The sequence below is a fragment of the Diuraphis noxia genome, unplaced genomic scaffold, assembly GCF_037042655.1.
Source record: "Diuraphis noxia isolate RWA-SAM2 unplaced genomic scaffold, SU_Dnox_SAM2 contig0003, whole genome shotgun sequence".
Lineage (NCBI taxonomy): Eukaryota > Metazoa > Arthropoda > Insecta > Hemiptera > Aphididae > Diuraphis > Diuraphis noxia.
Genome location: NW_028301713.1, coordinates 31,197,311 through 31,214,169, shown reverse-complemented (window position 1 = coordinate 31,214,169; position 16,859 = coordinate 31,197,311). Strand labels below are relative to the sequence as shown.

Genomic DNA, 16,859 nt, shown 5'->3' with positions numbered 1-16,859 from the left:
TATGATTTATGTAAAAATATAAGTTGTGATTTTTAGAGCTGAAAATTTCAATATAACGTTTGGTTATTAATATTAAAAATGCTACAAGAGGTATTTTTGTCACATACATAATCTGATAGTTACCTACAACGACGTTATGCATCGATTTTTATGATACATATTTTAAATACATATAAAAAAAAAACCAAAAACTTTAGTAAAATGTTAATTCCATCAACGTTTTCACCACACACGTACGACAAAAATTAAAAAATATACTTTAAAGGTAGGTTGGTAGGTAAATGTTATGTAAAGTTTAACTGTAAAGCAAGTGGCATTTACATTTGTAAGATAGGCCCAAGACTTATGAGTTAAGACACCAGAACAATGACATCTCACGTCTTTTTCCAATTCCTCATAACTCATTGAATAATTAGAAAAGAAGTGTAAAACCTATACATATATACCATTATATTTATGATTAAAAATTCTTTCAAATTAAAAATATATGTCAACTTATGTATATTGCACCTCTAAAAATATATACCTACCTATATATTGTAATTTGTAAAGTGGTTTTAAAATTGTAATTTGTAAGTGGTTTATACTTTTCCAAACATTTATATTTAGAAATAGTATTCTATCATAATAGTAGACATGAGATAGTTGGGTATAATTTTAATTTGGCAACCTATCGATGTTTTTGAATATTTATTTTTTTTTGTCAAAATTTGTTTTTCACATGCTTTATTAAAATTTACGAAAAAAATACCTACTTATAATACCTATAATCTCATCGTAGGCTCGTAGCGTCCCAGTGCTGTAAGCGAATACCACATGTACATTGTTTTTTATTTTAAATATAAATTTTTCTCATATACTTACATTTGTTTTATCTTGTTACCTACTCGATTTGCGGAGATAATAAGTGACGGTGCGTAGTTACTTTTAAAATCGTAAATCTGAAACAAAGTTTGATAAACTTTTATATGTATATTATTTGACTGATTTTAGAAGTAGATATTTTTTTTATTTTTTTTTACTAAACGAAATATACCTTCGGTGACATCGGCCTAGAATTAGATATTGTAGTGTTGGTAATTGGTAGACGGTAGTATCCAGTAATTTTAATAATATATTAGATTCATTGTACAGTAAAAAATATTTTAATTGACGTACATTTCGCCAGCCCCCTCCCCAACCAGTATGATTTTTGAATTTTTTTTTTTGCTAAACTTTAGTGTACCATTAGTGTAAATTTGTGTGACAAATTCTGAAATTAGTCACACAAATTCACACTAAAGGCACACTAAAGTTTAGCAAAAAACAAAAAATTCAAAAATCATACTTGGGGGGGCTGGCGAAATGTACGTTTATAATTGTATTTAAGTTTTAAATCCTACAAGTATTATACCAGGTGATTCTTTTATCATTAAACACTCATTATTTCAAAAATTATTAATGTTTTAGAAAATATTATTTTACAGTTGTTCAAAAACCAACGTTTTTATAAAAAAAAATAATTTTAAAATAATTTTTATCGTTATCATTTTTTAAGTGTTTTACTTTTTTGAATGACAACATATAATTTTAATTTCATATTCTAATGCAGAATATTTTTCTAAGTATTTTGATTCATAAAAATCGAATTTAGGACGAGTAGTTTATGAGTTATAAGTATTTAATGTTTAAACAAGCGGAGTAGTGGACAAACATTTTGCTGAGTAAACTACACGTCCTAAATTCAATTTTTATGAATCAAAATACTTAGAAAAATATTCTGCTCTGGAATATGAATTTAAAACTCTATGTTGTCATTCAAAAAAGTAAAAAAAATGATAAGGATAAAAAATATTTAAAAATAATGTTTTTTTATAAAAACGTTGGTTTTTGAACAACTTGAAACTATGTAAAATAATATTTTCTAAAACATTAATAATTTTTAAAATAATGAGTGTTCAATGATAAAAGAATCACCTGGTATATTATAACATAAGTATTATTAATTTATAAATAATTTAATATTATCGCTGAACGGATATGTGGAGGTACCTAAATAAAATTACAGTGCGGTGCAATGGTACATTCTATATTTCTGCGTATGCGATTTGATAAAAAATTCAGAAAGAAAAAAATACGTTTATTTAACGAAGTTTGACTAATAACACTTACAAATCGAATATTTAATAATTAACTATTATTAAAAATTCTCAAAATGTCATAGGTTTTGATACGATTGAAACTGTTAAAAATCAAAATTGATCTAATGGAAATATTTGAAATGACAGAAGTAGACACTTGAGCACATTTTGTCATTTTGATAAAAAAAATCATGGTATGTGGAAAAATTTAATATGATTAAGTAAATTGTGTAGAATAAAACTTGAATTGCAGTCAATTTAATAACAGTAGTATAATAAATTAAGTTATTAGGCAGAACTTCAAAATAAAATATGAACACTGCAAAATAATATATAGTTTTCAATGTAAATACAACCCAATATAATTTAAATTTTGTCACCCAATGGCCTATGTCACCGAAGATATATGGTAACCAGGCTGTGCCGTTAAGATTTGGCGCCAAGGGCAAAATTAAACCGTTAATACGGTAAGTACGGTAAGTACGGTACATAAAAAAGCTCTTGTTGCACGAGGTAATTTTTTATATTGTAGCATACTTCTATTAACAACTAATATTTTAATACTTTTTTTCATTCCTTTAAATATTTCATATAATGTAAACTCAGATAAAATGTTTATAAAATAATCAGTTATTATTGGTATGAATTTATACTTTACAGCACCAACAAAAAAAGAGGCAAAGGTAAAAATCAGCATTCTGGCCCTAAATTATTTTATGGGTATGATTATTTACGATATTTAATAATTTCTATCTTTTTCATCAATAAATGCATAACATTATTTAATTTCAGTTGTGACCATTTCCTTGGAGAACAAGAAGGATGGACATCGCCAAAATTATTAAAGAGAATTCGTCGAAGAACACAAACAATATTAAATTAACCAATTGTTTAATTTCTTTTTACACCTATTATCCGTCATATTTACACAGTGACTTAGGCACTCAATGTCTAAGTTATCACTCAATACCTTTATTATTTTCATATTATAGTCTAATTTTTTTTTTTTTTTATTTAGAAATACGCCTCAACTACCAGGGTTATTGGCGTTTAAGAAATACATGTTACAGTTTAATTATATTTACATAATGATATTAGAGTATAAAGAAGAAAAGTATATAAGATAAATAATATGATATCAATAAATATATAGTTATATTTTTTGTAGAAGGTTCGTTTCTTTGAGAAGTTCTAGGAGTGAAGATGTTCTTTCCGTGTTTGGTGCTAGTATTTCATATAGGTTGTTGGGGAGCATGAGTTTTTCTCTGGCATCCTTTGTTAGGAGGCATTCTGTTAGAAGGTGTTTGACAGTAGTCACGGTGTTGCATGAGGTGCATATAGGTTGTTCTTTTTTGCTCATTAGATGTTCATGAGTGTAACGTGTGCGGCCAATTCGTAATCTGTTGAGTACGATTTGATGTCTACGCGGGAGTGATGTGTTAGGCAACCAAGGGAGGGTGGATGATTTTATTTCTCTTAGCTTGTTGTTTCGTACTGATCTCTATTCTTGAAGGCAGATTTGGTCAAGGTTAGGTTTATATGGAGTTTTGTATCTAAATGTGTTGTTATATTCCAGAAATCAGTTGGTTCTTTCGTTGCTCTTTTGGCTATTTCGTCTGCAATTTCGTTACCAGGTATGTTGTTGTGTCCAGGTACCCATAGAAATCTGATGTCTTTTTTGGATAAGAATATAATGTTTAATATTAGGTTGCCTATTGGGTTGTTTTTTTGTGGATTTGCTAAGTTTGTGAGGGCACTGAGAGAGTCTGTGTATATGATTGAAGATTGGTATAGTCTAATTATTGTTATATATATTATATTTCCAAATTATATACACTATACATAATTGTTATATTGGAAATATAATATATATGGCTAAAATTAGACTATAATATGAAAATGAAAATGATATTGATTGATTACTTATTCATCGAGTTCTTATATCATTGTGTTGTGACGGTAATCTGTGTAAAAATAAATGATAGAATTGGTTAGTTAAATGTTTTTATACTTAAACGCTTATTGTTACTGGTTGAAATAATATTTATAAAATATAAAATGTATTACATAAAAGTTATATGTATTATTATAACTTCACATATGTTTTCATTTTAAACTGTACATAATAAGAAAAAATATGTTTAAAAAACTTCAAAATGAGGTTTATCCAACTTTTTTTGAAGTACCAACCATCCCGTTAATCATGCAAAAACATGTTTAAAAAAAAATTTAAAAATTGATAAGTTACTCAACTACTGCAGTCTACAATATTGTTCCTCAATACGACTTAAGGGAAATTTTTGTTTTTATGTATTTTTCAACGTAATAAATCAAAAATTACCATTTTTAAATTAATTTGTTTGTACCGAGTATAGGTATCAATAATGAATATTACGAGGAATATTATATAACCACATATAAAAGCAAATCAATGTATTGATACCTGTAGGAATCTAATAAACTTCCTGTTTTAAAAAAAATTTAAGTGTGTGCCATTCTTAGGTTAGGTTTACAGTTTAGGTCAACAGTCTGATAACTAAACTCCTTACATAGTAAATTGGATATTGTTGAATATATCACTTAACGTGTGCAACAGTACCCACTTATTTTGCATCACATACAGGTATATGAATAAATAATTTATTATTACTTTTTAACTCCCACGAGAAGCATTCCGGAATATTAAAATAAAGTATATTTATAATAGTAATTCATATTCATTATATAGCCTGCTGTGAGTGGCTGTAATGCTTCTCAAAATTTAAATCCTGTATGTGTGCTGTGTGCATGTTTTGTTTATAATTTAAATGTTTTTATTTTACAATATATTCATAAATATATCAATGATCAAATGAGATGATAAAATAAAAAATGTCACGAATAACACAATAAAGTTTTTTTGAAATTATGTAATTTGTAAAATTTAACACGTGCAAAAATTATAGCCTTGTCCTAAATATTGTTTTTAAATACGAAAATGCCACACAAAATGAAAAATACAACACTTTGAATGTTGCATTTACAATTTGGTACCAATCTAAATTTTTTAACGTTTCATGTATACGTAGGTAATATTTTAATTTTAATAGGTAACTAAATACCTACGTGTACATGAAACGTTAAAAAATTTAGATTGGTACCAAGTTGTAAATGCAACATTCAAAGTGTTGTATGTTTCATTTTGTGTGGCATTTTCGTATTTCAAACAATATTTAGGACAAGGCTATAATTTTTGCACGTGTTAAATTTTACAAATTACATAATTTCAAAAAAACTTGATTGTGTTATTCGTGAAATCTTTGTTACTTATTAAAATTAAAATATTATGGTGATATTGTAATAATAGATCTGAATATTTTAATTTAATTTATTTATTATGCATACCTGTACCTTTTTGTGGTAGCAATATACATACATTTTAGCTGGCAGATCTTCGCTAAGCCGCTATAACCTTACACATTCTGGCCGAATATTGTTAGCTATTTTTCTCAATAATCAAATTGCAATCAGAATATATTTTATCGTAGGCTGTATTGCTGTAAACATAATACCTATAATTGTACCTACTGCATTGGATTTTTTAAGCTATTGAGAATTAAAATCAAGAATAGATATTTGCATTCGCTATTACAAGATAATCTGATAATATCCTTAACGATTTTTTCTACAGAAAATAACTTATTAGAGAACTTTAAATTTGAATATCTACGCATTAAAAGAATTTTCTTCAAAAATTAAAAAAAAGAAAAACAGTTATATAAATTGCCATTATAGTATTATAAATAGATAATAATAATTAGATTTTAGCTTTATTATTTTATTATACAGTGAAATCTATTAGTAGTGGACAGCCATGAGGTCATGAGGAATTAAGAAATGTCTATACTATAAGGAGTTGTTTACTATTGAGAAATAGTATTACGTAGGTACATACATTTTTCCAGGGAATTTAAAAGTGTCTACTATTAGGAGAGATCTACTTTTGAGAGTTTTCTATTAATATAATTTTTACTGTAATATTAATCTTATATATTATTATTTTCTATAACACTAATACAGCAATAATATAGTGTTCAAACGGGTATAAATGTATAATAATAAAAATTAATTTTTTGGGGAATTGGGGGACCATAAAGTATCAGTTCCAGGGCCCTTAAAGATCTTAATCCCTTAACCCCTATAATTCTTAAATTATATTTTTAGTGCTGTAATATCATTAATAAAGTCAGGGAACACCTTGTCAAACACCTAGAGTCTGAGAGAATTCATCGATTCAACATAATATAATAAATCAAAAATAGCGGTTAGCAATAGTATAAATGAAACACAACATTATATTAATAATATATTTACTGAAATATTATAGAAATAAATAACTAAAGTGAATAATTTTTAATAAATTATAATTAAAAGGGCTTGGAACGTAAACTTTTTTTACCTTATTTAAAAAAGGTTTAATTCAAAGCTTTTATATTATAGTAGGTTATTTTACCAATGTTACCAATAGAGTTATGTGCCATTTTATAAGATGATTTAATATTTATTTATATTGTTTATTGTTATATTAGTATACTCAACTGCCTTGGAAGATGGATGTTAATAAATGCATCGCATGTTGATGGTTACTATAGAACTAACTGTCATTTTAATAATGAATAATAATTTGGATGGGTCGAAAAGTGTTGAGTGTGTGCATTTTGTAATGGTCAATCCACTGAATCCTATAGAGCTTTATTAAGTGTATACCAGTATACCTAATATATATATATATATATATTATACACAGGGTTTACCTACTACCTAGTGGCGTGGGAAGGGGGAATTATGGGGGATATATCCCCCATGGCCTTTTTTTTTAGTCTTCATATAAATTATGACTGAATTTTGGATCTATAAATTTTTTTTTTTAGAATAATAATAAAGATTGAAAATAATACATTTTAATTTATGACATCCCCCCCCCCTCCCCGATATCAAATTCTTGGGCACACCTCTGGGTGTACCGAAGGTTGCAACACTTTTCATATTAATGGAATAATAAGAATAAAAATGTTCGTGAACCTAGAAATAGCCATGTAATGCAATAAAGTTAGAGTTTAGTTGTTTTAATAACTATCTAATATCTATATCTATATAAACGCTTAAGTTGGCTATGAAAGTATGAACATATTAGGAGTGCTGAGAGCAGAAAGTCTGAAGTATCAAAATTGGGTTCTACTTCCTACTTCTACTTTACTCCTACTTAGTACTTATATTATTGACCTTTCATATTTGTTGTTAAGATCCAAATGGGCGCATATAATTACAAAATGTTATTGAACTGTAAACAATATGGAGTGTTATACATAATTTTGATTTATATTATGGTACATAGTACAGTTATTTTAATTTGCTCAGGAGTGACATATTTAATGTTATCACATTAAAGTTAATGAAGTTTTATCGTATTATGATGGTATAACTAGCCCTCCGTGCTAGTTTTATGGTATTATATCACTAAAATCAATACCATTCGATCCAGATGAGTGATTGTGTACTCAGTGTTTATATTAATAATTACACTACGTATTAGGTACTTATATACAGATAAAACTATATTGTTTAATTTCGATAAATAATAATTATCCACTGAACTATATATTATTAAAAGTGATAGATATGTATGTTATCAAAGCGATGTACCAATGCATATGAAAAAGTCTAAAAATACTGATTTACGTGACCCAAAATGCTACCTATCATGAGACGATTAATAATATGAGGATAAATCTTATACTACACCAAATTTATCGATATAATCAGAATATATTAATAAAAAATAAAAACAAAAACAAAAAACAAAAAACAAAATAGGTAATTAATGAAATTTAAAATACTCTTCGCAAGGATGTGAAGGATGATAATTAGGGTTCGGATGTCTATGAAATTGCACATTATTTTCTATTTGTCTAATTTAATGCTGACCTGGATACAAATTTTAGTCATGTTCTACTGAATCAAATAATATTATTTTTATTTTGCATATTTTTGCATATTTAATGGTTTTGTATTTTAATTGCATATTTTGGGATTTTAAAAACAAAACTATACTTATTTTAGTAAATTTTTTTTAAAAACAACTTAAATTAACCAACAACAAAATTAACTACACAATTTTTATACAACATTTAAAGATGGCTAAACATATTCGTACAGCTGATCGACAGAAACAAATTCAGTCATAGCAACTAATTTCCAATGGGGTCGGTAAAAAATCATCATTTTACATGGATTATGAGCGGAGCGTTCCTAGCAGCCAACATTCCTTTCCGCAAAGTAAATAATACCTACAATATTTCGTAATTGAAAAAAATAAGGGATTTAAAACTTTGGTAAAAATTTCAAAAATACATTCCGGTGAAGTTGATACTATGGAAGGAATAGAAGAAGAGATTTAAAGGTTGAGGATCTTACATTTTTCAAATATGCTCCAATAACATCATTTGATGTAGAACGAAGTTTTAAACGCTACAAAAACTTACTTACCCATAACAGAAACAGTTACAAATTTGAGCAAATTAAAAAAACCATAGTAGCACAGTGTAACGCTAATAATGTAATAAATAATAATTAATAAATAATTAAAATGTATTTTAAATTGTAGTAAAAAATAATATATAAAAATAACTATACTGGGTAATAAAAAGTAATATTTTTGTTTTATGAATTTTAATAAATTTCTTTGTGCATATTTATCGGCTAAAAGTGCATATTTTATAATTTTTAGCGCATAAATGCATGCATATATTACAGTATTTTTAAGTGCATAAACATCCGAGCCCTAATGATAATATAGCTCGTAATGTAATCGTAATAATTGTATTAAATTAATTTTTAATTATAAGCATATTTAAAATGTAATGAGGCATAATTACTAAATTACGTGATCAATATTGTTATTGTCTGAAACGTTGTAAAAACAGCTCGTTAGCAGTAAATAGGATAAAATGACATAGATATGTGTGCTGCGTTTCATCACATTACACCTTAGTGTAAAAATGTCTTCACTTCTAATGATGAAGAACGCCATAGATCTCCCATCCGTCTAACGTAAGTATGTGCATGATTATCATCGTGGAAGGGCATTTCTAATTACTTAAATACAGCCGACAGCAGGACATTCGATACGAGTCGTGATGTCCACCGTTAACCAACCAACTCTATTTGATATAAGTATTTGAAGAACGACGACAACAACCAAAGCGACTTACGTAGTACGAGGAGAACGAAAGTAGAGGAGCACTCCTGTCAAGTCCATGCAATAAAATCTTTAAATAGATAATCGTGTAAGTTCTTAATAATAAAATGTAATATAGGCATAATTATATCAATTAAACCAATATTATAATTTCTTAATAAAAAAAAACATGTAGTAATATAAATATGTAATTACATGTAATTTCAATAAATAAGTATACCCGCATAAAATATATTATTACCTTAGGATGTTCTAAGTAGAAGCGTAAATACAGTGTCAGCCTGGCCCAGGTGGCTAGGAGGCGATCGCCTCCGAGGCCCCGACCTGTATTGGTGTCGGGTTACGTGTTCGAAAATGATATGTTCGAATAAAATGTGTTCGAATGAAAAATGTTCGAAAAAGCATATGTTCGGATGAATTTTTGTTCGAATGAATTTTTGTTCGAAAACTTTGTATTTATTATTTTGAAATTATAGATATTAAGATATCTATTATCTATAGTATATTCCAACTATTATACCGTTAACCAGGGAAAGACGGTTATTTAAGACAATTTAACAATTAACATTATTTACGCACCGAATTGCGTACAATTTAAACTTTTAACTTGAATATACTCGTATATACATTTGTTTATTTTATTTGACGATATACATAGACCTATACATTTAATAATTTTTTTCACTATATAAATAATAAATAAATAAATAATATTTTAATATAATATGCTTGTTTTTATCTATATATTTAATAATTTTTTTCAGTATATAAATAATATTTTGATATAATATGCTTGTTCTTAAGATTGAGCTTAACTATTCGAACAAAAATTCATCCAAACATATGCTTTTTCGAACACATTTTATTCGAACATATCATTTTCGAACACATAACCCCTTATCACCTGTATAAATGTATTATTCAAGATGAGGCCTTATTTCATTTGTTGAAAATGTTTAAATATACAAGTGTATAATCAAACGTACATTTACCGATCGTGTGCGTACTGCTTGCTGATACCCAACTACCCAAGCCATTGATTACAGCTGCGTCACCCAAACATAATATAAATATTACGTCAGTACTGATAATTTATTTTTAGAAATATTGAGAAAAATTGATTGAAAATGTGGCTAACTGACCAAATTTATTAAAAGGACTACTAATATAAATTGAACAATACAACAATCTAGTTCTGTTAAGTTATTTAATTAATTTTTATGCATATCACATTTTGTGGTTACATATTGTATAAATATAGATATTGTTAACATTTTGAACATTTTTTACTACAGCGAAGCTGCTAACTAAAAAGTTAAAGGGGTATTTTTGAGAGGTCCTTTGAAAAAATTGCCTCATGGGCCCTTTAGGTCCCAGGGTGACACTGCATAAATATATTATAATTTCGATGAAAATATATGTGGTTAATAAGTTTATCTACATGCTATACATATAGGTACCTATTATAGTTGAAGATTGTTCTGTTCTTATTCGGTTATATGCGGGTATAGTAGTCCGTCATAATAGACATTTGTACAGTATTGCGATTGATTGACTTTTGTATCTATTATGAAATCTGAAATGAATTTTCAGCGTTTCATCTCACGGAGAGCGACAACGCGTTTTGCGCTCGGTGCGAATCGAGATCTGAGCATCACGAACAACGCGTAAGACATGGATATGGAATACAACAACTTTTTGCACTACTCCACTCGGCTGCTGATGTCCGACGTGTTGGGCGACGTCTACGTGGAACTGTCCAAGCAGAAGTCGGCAAACAGCCGGTTCATGTTCACGCGGGCCCTGCTTCGCAAACATAAAATTCTGGTCCCGACGTTGGACGTCGACATTGAGTACGATCATCCCATCATGTCGACGAGCCTCCGACAAAATGGCAACGTGTTCTTCAAGGCCAAATTGTACGCGGCCGCCGCCGACATGTACACCAAGAGTTTGACGGGCTGCGATCCGAGCACCGAGTACTACGCGCTCGCGATGGCCAATCGGTCGGCCGCGCACTTCCACATGGGCCAGTACGAGCGGTGCCTGAATGACGCGCGTTGTGCCTTAGGGTCCAATAATTACCCCTCCAAGCTCGCGTACAAGCTGTACGAGCGGGCCGGCCACGCAGAACGCATGTTGGACCTCGTCGAACAGGCGAAGGAGAGCTACGCCATTTGCCTGACACGACTGGACGAGTCGGACTTGTCTGTGGAGAATAAACGGAAGTTCAGAACGGCGGTAGAAAAGGCTGCGACTGAGTGCGAGGAACTGCTGACTGAGCGGAAACGGACGATGAAAACACCTCCCGTCGAACACCTGGTTGGTGGAAAAAACAAAAACATTCCTGCACTATCGGCCTTTGTGGAACTGAAGATGTCTGAGAATATGGGACGTGGTGTTTATGCCACCCGCGACATTAACCCCGGTAAGTGAAATTATGAGTAGGTTAGGTCATATCATGCGAACGGAATATATAAGCGTTTTTTTTTTATAGTACCTAAACGGTAAAAAAAAGTTAAGGTTGCGAAAATCTCGAAAGTACCAGACATTTTTTGTTATTTTTTGAACATCAGAATTGTTACAAATTGTTCATAAAAAGAAAAACTATAGGCTACCTATGTCCTATATAGATAATAATAATTAATAGTACTAACACATTGTTTATAAATTATTATAAAATATAAAAAAAGATTTTTTTTAACATATCATCTTAGTCTTTATTGTAATTAAAACGAATAATTCACTTATAAAAATAAGTTTATTATACGTTACAGAGTTACAGACACGACGATTTTAAAATACATAGGTATATGAATTAACCAAGTAATCTTTATTAATGTAAAATGTTTACGCAGGTAACAATTGGATGCAAATCTGTGGTCAGACAAAACATACTTTTTTTTATTTTGGCGTAAATTTCAACATTTTATTTTTGTTATTATATATTAGGAAACCTATACCTACCTGCTATTTATAAAATTATTTAGTTTTTAGTCATTTGTAAGATTAATTAACAATAAATAATGATATTAAATAGCTGTTTAATTTATGTAAGTCATTCTTTATTACCCTTATAACATATTATAGTAATTCTCAAAAATTATCGGGACAAAAAATACGCTAATTTATTGAGTTATATTATAACCGACCATAGTGTTAGGTTACTGTTATTAAATAATAATAAAATGTTTAGGGGCCTTGACAGTTTTACATTAAATTTAGGGGGCCCTATAATAAAAAAGTTGAGAAGCAGTGTGCTTGATTATACAGCCAAATTCAGCAATGTTATTAAATAAAGTTTTATTTTTTAAACTAATATAGTTTTGGAACTCGAGAAACGTTACAAAATAAATAAATAAAAATGAGTGTTCCTGGGTAATTGCACTTATATTAGGTTAGGTTACCTAAGTACTAATATACTTACCTGTGAATAATTTCATTTATTAAATAAAAAATAAGTTTTTTAATGAAAAAATATTATTTGTAAATGATTTATATTAACTATTAATTTTTAGGTGATGTTGTGGCCATAGACGAACCTTACATTTGTGGGCCTTTTTCAAATAATACATCCGTTTGTCATTATAATGGTTGTCTGAAGTTGAACGTGGCTCTTTATCACTGTCCAAAATGTTTCTTGGTATGTTTTTTTCATATATATTTCAAGTGAAAATATTAAGTAATAGGTATGCGTTAAATACATCGAAAATACAATAAATTTATCTCTGTTTGCTTAGTTTAAAATTTAAAAATAAGCTTAACAAATCTAAACTATCTAAATATACTTATATAATATTTCGCTATAAATTACTTGATGATTTTTTTTTATTTATTTGCAAACATTAAAATCTTGAATTAAAAATTATATTTTTAGTATGTATACCTATTATTATGTATCTAAAACTGTTTTGGAAATTATAGAAAATATGTTAATATATTAATATTATTTAATTAGGTTTATTACTGCAATAAAGACTGTATGAATAAAGATTACAAAGATGGACATTATCTGGAATGTCCAATTATGCATTTCATCAAATTAACACCAGGAATAGTAAAAATGAATCAACTTGCAATGAAGTGGTTTTTAAAAGCCTATACAAAAATGGGCTTAAAAAAATATTGTTCGATCGTTGACAATTTTTCTGAATCTAAAATTGATTCTTTAACAAGGGGTTTTGATGAGAGTGGTCAATATAAGTCTAATAATTTTTTAACGGCTTATTCTTTGGAAAGTAATGAAAACAAAATGTCAATAGACCTCTTGTTTTTTTTTAACTGTATTGCTGTTGATATGTTGCATTATTTGGTATTAAGTGGCTTGAAAATTCCAGAATGTCATATAGGTACTGTGGGTGCTTCCTTGGTGCGAATTCTAACTGTTTTAGATTTAAATAGCAGAAAGTTAAACGTCAATGCCCCTTCTATATCTTTTCGAATAGAACGCCAACTTTCTACTCCATTTGCATTAACTTTGTATCCAACCATTTCATTGTTTAACCATTCTTGTGATGCAAATATAATGCGAAGTGGAGAAATAACTGATAGAATTAGAGTTATGAAAGCAGTTCAACCAATTCCTAAAGGCACTCAGGTGATTATATTATTATATTATTATACAGTTTATTTATTCTTTTTTTTTTTTATGATTCATTGTTGGTCACACATCACTTTGGTACCTACTGTGACTATAATAATCATTATAATAGGTATTTCTAATAAAAAGGTTAATAAATTCGTAACCTAAAAACACTCTAAAACTCGTGCTATAATAATATTGATTAAGGGCTGTTGGTGTAGAGTGTGGTTCACCAGCCTCTCAAATGTGTATAATAAACTATTAATATCAATGCATGACATTTCTAAAAGATGTTTGTGTAGGGGTAAGCCAGGTAAGGTATTAACAGCGATAAAATATCTAAATGTAAATGTGTTGAAGTTTCAAATATTATATGAAAATTGTGTTTTAGACTCAGAAGAACGTTCTTAAATTAGGTTGTTAGGTTTTTATTTTTGTCTATGATTAAGTAGTTGAAATAATGCTTTGATTTTCAATTTCCGTATCTTTTACAATAGGAAACTGAATCTAGTTCGTATATTCAGAATGTTGAAGTTTAAAATTATTTATAGTTTTCAAAAGTCTCGAAGAAAACAAAAAAAAAAAATTAAGGAAAAATGGGAATTTTTATGTAAAATTTATTTCATCTTTACAAGCTGTTCAAAATCGTTTTTAGTATACAATCATATTTATCATTGAACTCATCACTTACCCTATTTTTTTGTGTCTGCAATCACTTTTTGAAACAGTAAAAATTCTTTAATTTTCTATTTCAGCATCTTTTCTTTGATTTTTGCGTTTCGGTGTGACTCTAAAAATAATAATAATTCAATAATTGTATAGACTATAGAATAGTAGATACTTTAAATTTTTAGTGGATGCTTATAATAGCATTTTTCATACGAGTACACCATTCGAGTTTCAAAATATTTGATTCTTTTGGAGCTATTTATAAAATTAATTTTTTTTTAGTTTTTATTAGGCTATTGTCGATGAACATTTGTAAAAATTAAGTACAAGGTTCCTCATAAGTTTTTGTGCAAATTGGAAAAAAAATTAAGCGTAAGTAAATCCACAATAATATTTAATGAGCACCTGAAGATGGAATTTTTACAAAATTTGTCAAAGCCAGTAACCACTACTAAGTTTGATATTCATACAACTTTTATTTTAAAATTTAATTCAAGATTTCTCATTAGTTTTTACTTTCTTAAATTAAAAAAAAAAAGTTTACCGAAAATTCAAATTATTTATTTTATGAGTGTTTCAACTGATTCAAATTTAGTTTTTTCGTCAAAGGATATAAGTTAATGATTTTTTTTGTTATTCATCATTGAATTCAGAAATAACACATCTATTAGGCGCAGTAGCCCACTCGAAAATAATATATAGCAGAGCGGTGCTCATTTGCCGAGGTACACTATTACGATTACCCTGGTTTTTAAATTTTGCACATCATGAAACGTCTACTTAAAATATATACCTAATTTAGGTTGGTTATAAGAACAATAAGATACCTAGTATAATATATTAATATTACCATAAAATAAAATTATATTATTTTTGTATGATCTTTACTCTTTAGGTATTGCATAAGTCCTACAATCAAGAAGACATGATTTTTGATATCGTATTACCTTATTACCTAACCTATATATTAATACCTTTTGTATTTTTGTATTTTTTTATTTGTAACCGTCTAGTTGTACTGTACTTATGGAATTATGTTTAAAATACATGATAAAGAATCAAGACAAAGAGTTTGCAAAAATCGTTTTAACTTTAAGTGCTACTGCGAACCTTGCATAAAGAATTGGCCAACATTTCACTTTATACAATATAAACTCTCTACATTGTATGTTACATATTTAAATTTTATAATCAAGATCTATGTATATATTATGATTATTATATATTTATAGAATTATACTGAACTCTAGTATGGAAGGTACTGTGGCATCCGAGTGCATCAAGTTTGTGAAATTTTCAGAGTCAATAGAACCAAAAGATCATTTTCAGCATTTAAATTATTTATACTCATTCATTAAACTTTTGTATGCTAATGTAAAACGACCATTTAGATTATATGAGGATTGTCTTAAAATGATAATTAATGCACATAGCATAAGTACAAACGCAATAAGCCTTTGTGAACATCCATGAATATCGATTGATATCTTACTTTTATATTAGCTTCATTAATAATTAAATAGTTTCTAGTTATATTATTATGATTTAAATGAATTATTGTTGCTCTTATTTTTTTTATTTAAATCAGATTAATTAATATTATGTTACATTATTTAAGAAAATCAGTTTTTATTACTGTCCAAAATTTTAAATTATTAAGAATATATTATTATACTTTTCACTCATTTATTGGGACTCAACAATACCTCCTATTGTTTTCTACATAACTGTGGTGGAGATAACTGCAACTTCCGACACCTACATAGTTTCATTTGTGTATAATGATATATTTTGATTATAAATGATTATAAATATTATACCTATTATTAATTACAATATTATAAATTGTTTATTAAAGAATCTGTTTGAATCAGTTGCATGAAAATAAAACACAATTTTAGTGGATAACTACCAAATTAGTAATTCCGTTTTTTACAGAAGCCATATAGCAGATAACTTATGGATTATGATTTAGGTATATGATGTATGGGGTTTTTTCAATCAAAAATAATATATTAATATTACTTCATCTGGTTACACAATTATATAATATTTTTAAATTTAAAAAAAAAATAACTGAATTATAATAATCATTTTCAACTTATTTACAATGCACATAATATACAGTTGCCCTAATTATAACAGACATAATTAGGCAGGCAAATTTTTAATTTTAATAGATCATGATTAAACACGTTTTTGGCACATTTCTTTTAAATAATTTTTTATTTAGCCATTTTAGGTGTAACAA

General features: G+C 27.9%; 1 protein-coding gene across 2 annotated transcripts; it reads left to right on the top strand.

Annotated features, from left to right (window-relative positions):
• The first annotated feature begins 9,094 nt into the window (after nt 1-9,094).
• Nucleotides 9,095-16,433, top strand: LOC107163255 (protein-lysine N-methyltransferase SMYD4-like). 2 transcript variants are annotated; one of them, XM_089222978.1, is made up of 7 exons: nt 9,095-9,213; nt 9,266-9,445; nt 10,951-11,785; nt 12,876-13,000; nt 13,316-13,954; nt 15,622-15,773; nt 15,841-16,433. In XM_089222978.1, the coding sequence occupies exons 3-7, from the start codon at nt 11,032-11,034 to the stop codon at nt 16,079-16,081; spliced, it is 1,911 nt and encodes a 636-aa protein (XP_089079104.1). In that variant the 5' UTR covers nt 9,095-9,213; nt 9,266-9,445; nt 10,951-11,031; the 3' UTR covers nt 16,082-16,433. The 2 variants fall into 2 exon arrangements, with proteins under 2 accessions (XP_089079104.1, XP_089079103.1); XM_089222977.1 differs by having other exon boundaries at nt 9,124-9,209.
• The last annotated feature ends 426 nt before the right edge of the window (nt 16,434-16,859 follow it).